This window comes from Tachypleus tridentatus, chromosome 13 (genome assembly GCF_004210375.1).
Source record: "Tachypleus tridentatus isolate NWPU-2018 chromosome 13, ASM421037v1, whole genome shotgun sequence".
Taxonomy (NCBI): Eukaryota; Metazoa; Arthropoda; class Merostomata; order Xiphosura; family Limulidae; genus Tachypleus; species Tachypleus tridentatus.
This window is the reverse complement of record NC_134837.1, coordinates 193,112,530-193,123,646: the sequence shown is the minus strand read 5'-3', so window position 1 is coordinate 193,123,646 and position 11,117 is coordinate 193,112,530. Positions and strand designations below refer to the sequence as shown.

The 11,117-nt window shown below is 32.0% G+C and overlaps 1 protein-coding gene across 2 annotated transcripts; it reads right to left on the bottom strand.

The window, feature by feature from the left end:
• Positions 1-76: 76 nt before the first annotated feature.
• Positions 77-9,637, bottom strand: LOC143240525 (cytochrome c oxidase subunit 6C-1-like). Of its 2 annotated transcripts, none has more exons than XM_076483087.1 (4): positions 9,487-9,637; positions 4,396-4,563; positions 2,118-2,216; positions 77-243 (listed from the first exon to the last, which is right to left on the bottom strand). In XM_076483087.1, exons 2-3 carry the CDS (start codon positions 4,560-4,562, stop codon positions 2,138-2,140), a joined length of 246 nt encoding a protein of 81 aa, XP_076339202.1. In that variant the 5' UTR covers position 4,563; positions 9,487-9,637; the 3' UTR covers positions 77-243; positions 2,118-2,137. The 2 variants fall into 2 exon arrangements, with proteins under 2 accessions (XP_076339202.1, XP_076339201.1); XM_076483086.1 differs by having other exon boundaries at positions 77-219.
• Positions 9,638-11,117: the final 1,480 nt, after the last annotated feature.

Below are 11,117 nucleotides of genomic sequence, written 5' to 3'. Positions count from 1 at the left end.
ATAAAGGTGTTGAGTGATTTTTCCACTAAACCTTCTCATAATGTTGAATCTCTGATAAATTCAAATATTCAAAACACACTGTGGAAGGTAATTTATTTTCAATTGATTTATCTACTGTACAACTAAAAATCAATAACTTAATTTAATATACATCTTTCTCAGCTACACTTTTCTTACTGGCTGCTTTCTCTTCCTTCTTCCTATGAACTAAGTCAGTGTCTGAAAAAACATTTTTACCAATACCTATTTTGAGATTACTTAAAGTATTTTATAAAAAAAACACCAAATTATTACTAATCTCTTGGTAAAATAGCCAGTGTCCAAAAATCACTTTACCTGTGTTCATAATAAAATAACAGAAAAAGCAGAGCTGGAGGGAAAATATCCAGGATGGTCTCAATATGTTTGTAAACTCCACAAAACTACTCACTAGTGTTAAGATGTTCATTTTTTACAACAACTAAAAATGGACAAAGTCAGGTTGAGCAAAACGTTTGGGAATGAACCAGATATGGGGTTACAAATATCTAGTCAACTCCAAAAATTATATGGGTAATAGATACACAAGTATTGCTTAAATGACAAAAAGTAGCGTGTCATTGGAATCAGCTTGCACTATACTTTCAACTGGTTGTATTTGATCACATAGCTGTTTGCATGGAGTTGAATCTTTATCAGTAGAGATTAGGTGAAATGGAGCAGCATAACCAATTTACATAATAGAAATAACAACACGCATGTCACGATTGTCTAATGATGAATATTTCTCAAGCTCTTAAACCAAAATTCCTAGTGGCTTAGAATTAAGTGTGCAGTAGTTAACCTTTCATTTGTTACTGTCAAAATGTCATATCTGTCAATACTGGTAGGAGTTACCAACAAGTCCAATCAAGACAAGTCAGTATTCCATGCTGAACTTTTCACTGTCTACAAAGTATAGCAAAACTGAAATACTTTTAGATTTAGTCACATCAGCTTAGTATGTTGTTAAAGGAACTGACTAAACAAGGAAGAGTTACCACATTTTTATATATGCTTTACTGTTTCACTGGTATTATGGGTTCATTTTACTATTCGTGTAACTTTAAGACATTTATTGTATTACAATTAGATAGATACACTCCAAGGTTTTTATTCAGTTAAATAATTATACACTAAAGGGGCTATGGCACTTACTATCAAAAATTAAAAGGTTTAAAATAGTTGTGACAGCAATTTGGCTTTTCAACACCGTTATATCACTAAAAAGTTTCTAGTTACTTTATAGTTCTTATTACTAAGGAATTTAAAAACCAGTAAAAAGCACAGTCATGAAACCAATTAAGTTACTTTTTTACACTACAGATAACTGTTATCAGCTATTTATAACATGATTAAAACATTCTGCCAACAGACTCCAGACTTGTCCATTTCCTTTTTGTCACCTTTGTCTCGCTCAGCATTCTCACTTTATTGCCTCAAATAAGCCAAATTAAAATACAAGAAAATTCTCAGGTACAGATAAATAATCTTCCATGAGCAGGGATGAAGAGGAACTACATCGTTCCCGAACACCCCTGTTGGGGAGAGAATTCCTCAGACTTCTCTCTAAACTAAACCCCTGCCAAGGTTTCGTCATCCTCAATGGTTATATTGAGGTTAAGATATTTATAACTTTTGTTTAATATATTTTCGAACTGTCCAGTAGTACTGTCCTAGTATTGTAGTAACTTTTTCAAAACTTTAACATTTTAAAATATTTTTAAATAGAAATGGGAGCAGGTTAACAAAACAGTGGCTACTAAAAAACTTGATAATGGGTTTAAATATGTTGACTAAACTTGTGATAGCCAATTACTTGACAGCAAAAGTAGCATAACTACTGTTAGAGGGGGAGAGTGAAATTATTCGTCTCTTGATAGAAGGAATCAAAAAAAGGAACACAAAAATGTGATTTTAACTAGAAATACAACTTCATTGTAAATATAACACTGTTAAAAACCATTACGAAGGAAGCACTTAACTATGAATAGTTCTACAATTTTTTTTTTAATGTTAGACTCATTAGTGTCAAGTCATAAGTAAACAACTAAGTTTTTCAAGTAGGCTAATGAATTAAGGTCAGAGGCAATACTTACATAAATACTACAGGGAGGAGTTATTCTCCATCGGGACGACATGACTGGAAAACTCCCGCTTGCCTCATCCTTTCAAAATCTTTTTCTGCATCATAGTTCCTACAGAGTATTATACAATTAAATTAAGTTCTTATAAGGGTATGTGGGTCAGTAGGTTACACAGTAAAATGTTTCATGAGTACGATCTAATCTCATTTTTTAAAAGTTCAAATTTTAAGTGGACACTTCCAGTAGTTATGATGATAACCAACTAGGTTGGTCCATGAGTGATGGAAAAGCTGTTATCTAATCATAACTTGTCGGTGCATAATTAAGATCATATGAAATGAAATTTTAGTTCCTAATGTTCAGAAAATCAACTCTGAGGCTACATAAGAAGTTAGTAAATTGGTGTAATGGATTAAAAGTATTATGGGAGGGTTTGGTTAGTTTTGAATTTCACAAAAAGCTACAGGAGGGCTATCTGCACTAGCTGTCCCTACTTTAGCAGTGTAAGACTAGAAGGAAGACAGCTAGTCATCACCACCCACTGCCAACTCTTGACTGCCACTTTATAATGCCCCCATCGCTGGAAGGGCGAGCTTGTTTGGTGTGACAGGGATTGCAACCCACAACCCTCAGATTATGAGTCAAGTGCCTTAACCACCTGGTCATACAGGGCCTATGGAGGGACTTAGGAAATTTTAAAAAATAAATTTAATTTTAAATCAGCATGCTGATATAACTAAAATGATAATGAAAGTTAACCTGATTCCAATTTGTACTGATTGAAATAAAATAAAAATTACAGTTTCCCAACTTCTTACATTTCACACAAAAACAGCTGTTTGAATAACTAATAAACATCTCAACCATAACTATCTGTTATATCCCAACCTGCCTGATGAATTCTGGAATTGAACACAAGATGTTTGGTGAACATACTGCATTTTGTTTACTTTCAGAACTATTAGAATTTAATGACACACAGGATGGAAAATTTAGAAAAATACAGAAGAACCAGGAAACTGTTTGAAAAGAAAGTATGAAATTGGAAAATGATTTATGAAACACAGTTGACTGATAATGTTAAAACTAACAGCAAAGAAGTTCCTGTTTTTATTAGCACAAAGCTACACAGTTAACTGTGTGCTCTCTCTAGAGTTTAGGGTTTTAAACTAAATGCTGACTCACTAGGGCACTTTAAGTGTGTTAAAGGTAACCAAAATGTTAAGTTAGATATTGGACCCTTAAAAGATGTTGATGGCAGGTGTTTTCTAGAAGAGCTTAAGTTGGTTGAGTTTTTAAATGTTCCCTTTATTAATAACAAATATTTCTAACTTTTAGCAATTTTATGTAAAACAAAGTAAATAATCTGGGTCATAAAGATATTAAACCCTTTAGTGGCAGGTGGGAAAGTGATTGAAAAAACAGAATCATACTTTTCCACAGGTTTTAAAAAGCAGTTTAAAATATAAGCCTCATCATTTTTGATAGGTTAATAGCCTGAGGATATAGAGTTGCTAATGTTATCACAATATTTAATGGTGACAAGAGTTGCCATTTAAGTTATAGGACAGTTGTACTTTCTTCTGTTGTGGGAAAAATTGATAAAATTCTGTTGAAGTGTAAGGGTACACCAAACTATGACAGTAAGTATGAAATACATAGGTTTGTGTGAATTGAAGCTTCTTATATATTCAACAATATATCGGGCTACTTTGTCATTTTGTTTGTACTTTTCAGTTACAATAGTCAACATTTCAGACTTCAGTTACTCTGTATGCCTATTATCTGTTGTAAATCTATTATAATATCAATAAGAAAGACTAGCAGCTGTTTATCTGCACAAAGGTTTGGAATACAGTTATGACTAGATGTTTTTAATTTAGGTTTGAAATCCATAAATCCAATTAACATTTTAAAAACATTTCTTCAGGTAATAAGACTATGGAACACTAGTTTAAGGTATAAAAACATCCTTTGACTCGAATCAAGACAATACTTTTCTAACAAAGTAATTAGTCTATGAAAGAGTTTGCCTTCACGATTGTTAGAAGGTAAAGCACTAAAGAAATAAGAAATTGGATATAATATTGGAAATTAGGGTTAGGTAAAAGAAAATGGTTGATGTATTTCAAAGCAAAACGGTTGTAGAAAAGTAGGAAGAACTAGCAGGGTAAAATGAGATAATGTTCTTCTGAAACAAAGTGAAATTAGAAGTATAAAAATGACTTTTTACAGTAAATTTCTACATCAGTGTTTGTACAAACTTACATGCATTTTACTCGGTACTTACTTGTAAAACTCAGCGTATCGTTTCTTTCTGGATTCTGCTACTGTATACTTCCATGCCAAAGCTGCACTAATTGACAAAACTCCTACAATAGCCAGGTGCTTACGTAGACTAGAACGGAGTAGGCCTCTTAACTGAGGTTTGGAAATCTTTTGTAATTCAGCAGACATACTGAGGAAATACAGATAATTATAAAATAATATATTTATGTTGTTTTACAGTGTCAAATACATGTGTCTTACAGCATTTGGCTTTCTACATCCAAATACTAAAAAATAGCACAAACAAAGGATGCCCCATTCACAACATAATTAAGAAAAACTTTCATGCAAAAAGCAAACATAAATCAAGACAATTAATAGTCAGTTTTATTACTTGTACATATTTTGTTTCACAAACTTCAAGGAAAACAAATTACAGTTGTTTGTTAATATCTTCAATATTAACAACTGTTTATTTTGTTGTTAAATAAACACAAAGCTACATGATGGATTATCTGTGCTGTGCCCACCGTGTGTGTTAAGCATATTGATAATATAAAAACAAGTTTCAAGAATAGCTGTGTTTTGAAAAATTTACTATAAATGAATGTGCTTTTCTTAGAAGTCTTGAGTATCTGATAAGAGTAACCATATTAAAAGTCTGTTCATATTCTGTTTATGATGATAGTTTGTAGGACAAGATTATTTTGTGAATATATTAGAAAACCCATAACACATTTTTAGTAACTAACACTTCTAATGAAAATGATGTCCTCAGTTCCATCTTATCAGTTAATACAAACTAAGCACTCTAGAGCAGTACTTTGTTGACATAAGCAGCCAAGTTGGAGAACTACAGCTCCCACTACGTGTAGCACATACACACACAACTTTCTATACAGGGTTATATTAAAAGGTGGAATGAATAACTGAGAAGAGAACACAGAAACATGTAAAACTGGAACTGATTAAGAGATTTAACCCAACAAGAATATTTAATTAATACTCTTCACATTATATGATTACCTTAACTGTTTTTGGACTGAAAAGACAAAATTAAGGGTAAGATAAAATCTTGAAATGAAAATCTGTAGTTTGCATATACAAAAACATTTGTGAAAACAGCACATTTTGATGTTTTCAAAACAGAAGCTAATTTCTAGAAAATACTAAAAGCACATTCACCTTCCACACACACTATATCTGATCACTAATAAATAGGGTACAATAATCTGGAAGTATCTCTGTTCCATTCAAGAGTCACAAAGGTTTCCCCATGTAAAAAGCTATGCATGACACAATGAAAATATCCCAAGAAACAACAGGTAAGTTCCTTGTCCTGTCGAGCTATAGAAATACATTGGTCATTCTATACAATCTCAACTGAGTTTAGCATGTTTCAATATTACAACTTATGAAAATCTAAAAATCATGCAGATGAGAAATATATACAATGGTAAAGTAGTACATGTGTATCTCAGAAGAGAGTTCACAAATTCTCTCTTTGTTAAACTGAAGATGACCTAGGAAGGTCGGAACATTGTTTCCTCCTTATCAGTAAGTGTTAATACCCATACCGGCCTTTCTGAGACATTTTTATTTCAAGCAGGTTTCTCTTCATCAAAAAAGTAGTACATAAAAAAATTTCATACTACAACCACCACATTAAAAGTAAATACTGAATACAAAATGGCATCTCTTCTGCTTAGTTCCATAACTGTGTGAATCACTACAAGAAATTTCTCCTTTTCAATACTTAGCTCCAAGCAATCCCAGTCAGTACTTAAAATTGGAGCCTCTCACTATCACTGAACCAGTTATTAATAACTGCTTATTGATAGTAGCTGCCTTGCTAGATGTTCTGTAACTACTGCCAATTAATATTTGTAATATTTTGTTTTCCGTCCAAAAGACAGCAGCATATTCCTTACAGTTTTACTTTATCTCTATCTTTAAAAACTTATCAATATGAAATGAAATTTTAACCAAAATAATCCCTATTATTAAAACTGTCCAATGTGAAGGATCAAAATATTACATTCCCAAGGAACTTCATCTTTTTACCTGGCTTTCCTGATCAGAAATACAATGGTCCCTCTGTATAGCACAAAGTTATTCGAGGGCTCTCTGCACTAGCCCTCCCTAATTTAGCAGTATAAGACTACAAAAGGGAAGGCAGCTAGATATCACCACCCACTGCCAACTCTTGGGCTACTCTTTTACCAATGAATTATGGGATTGACCATCACATTATAATACCCCCACAGCTGAAAGGGCAAGCATGTTTGGTGTGACAAGGATTCAAACCAGTGATCCTCAGATTATGAGTCAATGACCAATAAAAATGAACGTGGCACCAACTAAATAAAATAATCAATAAGAAACTACAACTTTACATGAGGGAATGTAATTTCATTTCATTATTTCCATCTCCAAATGTCCATTTTATTGAAATGTTGTTAGAAGTGGCCATAGAACATGGATGGCTATTTGTGATAAGAAAACCCACTTGTAGAAAAAAAAAAAAATGTGTAAAAACGGCTGGTGTGGGTAGAGAAAACTCTGTAGAGGAATGAACAACATTTTGACCTTCTTTGGTCATTTTCAGGTTTCCAAAGAAAGAAAGAGGTAACTGAACACATATTTGAAGGATGTTGTGTAATTGAGTGTAGGAATGTGCTTAGATATTTGATCATATTTAATAATATAGGTATAAAGGTGTTCCTTTGCATTGTTTTACTTTGGGCTTGAGTTATTGTATAAGTAAGACTTATTTAATTTTGCATTTATGTCTGTTTCTTTATTTAGTATTTGGGTGTTTTATATGGTTATGTTGTGTTTATTTGACTTGCAGTGTTCAAAAATGTGTGAAGGTGACTTTTTGTGCTCTTTGAATCTGGTTTTCATTTTTCTACTCATTTCTCCAATAGAGAAGTTGTGGCAGTTATCACATTGTATTTTATAAATAATGTTGGTGTGGTGTTTGTCAGTGTAGTTTTTACATAGTATAGACCTTAGTTTTGTGCCTGGTTTTTGAATAAATTTGGTATTAACTGGAATGTCATATTTTGTTAGTAGTTTTTGCCAAATGTTGGTTATTTTTCTGCTGATGTCGAGAATATATGGTATGCAGCAGTATATGGTTTTGTGATTTTTTAATTCATGGGATATTTTAACTTTTGTTAGTTGATTTTGCTTTTTGTCTAGGTGTGTGTGTATAATGTTTTCTACAGTTTGTGGAGGAAACTTATTGATGTTGATGATGTATTGTTTTATTTTGTCTAATTCGTTGTTAATTTTATCTGGTGAGCATAGTTTTATGACTATTTATTTGGTTTCTTAGTATGTTGAGTCTTTGTTTTGTTTCATGTGCTGAGTCCCAAGGAATGTACAGTCCATTATGGGTGATTTCTGTTTTAAATTGTGTATCGGTTCTTGTAATTTTGAGGTTAAGAAATGATATTTGATTGCTTTCTTCCTGTTCAAATGTGAAGTTAATGTTAGGATGTATAGAGTTAATGTGATTGAAAAAATTGTGTGTTCTGTAGATGTGAATCCTGCAATCTTTCTTTCTTTGTCAACCTAACGATGACCGAACAAGGTTAAAATGTTGTTCGCTCCTCTACATAAAATTTTCTCTATCCATACCATCTATTTTTACATATATATGTGGATGGCTATTACTGTTCACATATTAAATTTAAAATATGAAAAGTAAAATAAAATGTTACTGGTATGAAATCTGAAAGCTTTACATGTAAGGAATTAATATGAAAATTTTTATCCTAACAAACAAAAAGATATGTCTAACTTGTTTAAACTACATTACTTCATTAAAACATACAATTATCAAAGTTTCTTACACTCCTTAAAACTTGTGTGTTTATTAATGGTTAATGTAGAAATGAAACAATAAAACTGGTACTTTTTATGGAGATGAATGGGAACAAGAAATAGTTTGTTGTGAAAATAATATCATTCAAGGGGTTAAAAAAGGCTTACCAGACATCAAATCCTGTAGTTGAACTAAAACTAATCCCAAAGTACCCAGCAAATGGTAGCCTAACACAACTATTGTTAATGGTAACAATAGTGTAGTAATATTACCAGTACTACTTACTATCAAAATCTACTCTGTTTAGATTACTTGGTTAAGTTCTGAAATGAAAGTTCTATTAACTTAACAAAAATATCTTTAAAAAAATGTTTGTAAATAAAATTAGTATGATCTGAAATAATTTTACTGTATTGTAAATGTATAAAACACCACTATAAATCTGGCCACAAAGTTTATTTACTCCACAATCTAATGCTTAAAATTACAAAATTTGCCATCTGTATTTAATGACATATGGCATACACTTGCACTAAGTGTGTATTTTATGTAATAAAACTAAGGATTTATAACAAAGTCACGACATAATTAATTTAAACAAAACAACCTCAATCATTCCTTATTATACTTTTACTGAAATATCACTTTCCCTGTTACAGTTATAAACATTTCTTTAATGAGGAATGATGACCTAATGGATTTCTTTCACTTCGCCCTTTCACACTGCATTCTGTTCAAAATCAAGCATTTGAATAACGTACACATATTATCAGTATTGTGGGACCTATGCTGAATACCTTCATCTGGAACCCTATATTTTGTTACACTATGATATATCATGTATGCTTTTAATGTATTAATAAAAGTAAATGTATTATTAGCGTAAGCTTTAAAGTTTAATTCGTACGCTAATAATAGACGTATTTTTATCAATAATGATAAAATTACTAGCGATTTCATACTACTAATACCTTCTACAAATTCTAATCAAGACAACTGAAATATCAATTAAAACCAACAGAAATTGAACAAATAATGTATACTATAGTGCGAGGTACAGGTGATGTTATTTGTAGCTAGTTAGTAATATTAATATTGCTAATTCAATAATTCTGAAATACTTAAGTTTCCGCGTTATATCAATGTTTGTACTGTATATTTATACCAAATATAAATATAATCAGCATTATATTGTAAACTTTAAATTTAGCCCGGAGAAATTATCGAGTTTTCTCACATACACAAAGTTTTAAAAAAGGCAAAATTAACATTAGTCACCTTGCGAAGTTGAAGGTCTTTCCGGGATAGAGTAAAAAGGTAGCAAAAACGAGTATGCGCAAAATTGATCGCCAAAGCCCTCTGTAAAATGTAAATAAATATTTAAAGTGAGAGAGAAGGAAATTTAGTTTTTGGACATTTTTTTAATATAAAAATATAATTGCTGTCTTATATTTTGCGTGGATCTTCCTCGAAAATGAACAAGAGAACCTTCTTAAATTCGCCTAAGGGAAGTTAGTTTTCTTTGTACAGTACTGTTTGTTTTTGTTTTTTGTTGGCTGCTTTGTCAATTTATTGTTTGTAATATACGATCTATTTATTTAATCTGAACTATATTATTCATAAGACATTATAGTGTTAGGCTTATTCTGTTTTTCTTGTTTGTTTTTGAATTTCGCACAAAGCTGCTCGAGGGCTATCTGTGCTAGCCGTCCCTAATTTAGCAGTGACTAGAGGGAAGGCAGCTAGTCATCACCACCCACCGCCAACTCTTGGGCTACTCTTTTACCAACGAATAGTGGGATTGACCATACATTATAACGCATACACGGCTGAAAGGGCGAGCATGTTTGGCGCGACAGGAATGCAAACCCGCGACCCTCTATTATGTTTTTGGTTTCACCAGCTTAGAAAAGGTTCTATCACTGAATCCGGGACAACTAGACATCTAAAAAAACAAACAAACAAGGAGGACATTTAGACACAACTTGCTTATTATAAACCAAAACGATATTTACATTTTTTTTATTATATGGCCTACTACATTACCAGTTTAATTTACTACTTCACATGAACTGTATAGACTTATCCTTATTGACCAACATAAATCCAGGTTTATTATTTGTTAAATTACTCCATTGTATGGCCTAGCATGGAAACTGGACAATTATATAGACATATAACTAGACAAATATGTTGTGTACCAACAAGTTCTTCCTTTAAATATTTTGCAAAGTTTTAACACTCTTGGTGTCTAAATGTCCTCACTTTTTAGGTGTCTACTTGTCAGTTGCTTGTAACGTTCATTGCAAGAGTTAAAAAAAAAACGAAGTAAAAAAATGCCAAAAAAATTTAATATTTTAGTTATAAGCCAAAACACTTTTTCAGTAACAAAATTCAATCCTGTTGGTTTACATCACGTTCAGGTTTCACACACTGAATTAACACAAAGTTTATTTTTGTTCATTATCAAAGCACAAAATTTTTTCCGCAAAATCTTACAATGCTGCTCGATTCTCCATCGTGACTGTTGGTAAAATGCTATAAACACTAGGCTGGTTTCATGCATCATTTTTCAAACATTAGTTTATACAAGTGAAAACAGAAGGATAATAGCTGGTTTCATATAACAGTAAAAACACCAACGGTTTATGCGTAGCCATGTATTGGTTTTAAACAGTAGCGAAAAATACTTTGCTTCAGTGCTTAAAATCTTTATTTTAACTAGCTAGTTAGTTTGTTTTGAATTTCGCGCAAAGCTACACGAGGACTACTGTATTAGCCATCCCTATTTTAGCAGTGTAAAACTAGATGGAAGACAGCTAGCCCTCACCACCCACAGCCAACTCTTGGACTACTCTTTTATCAACAAATAGTGGGATTGACCGTCACATTATATTGCCCCCACGGTT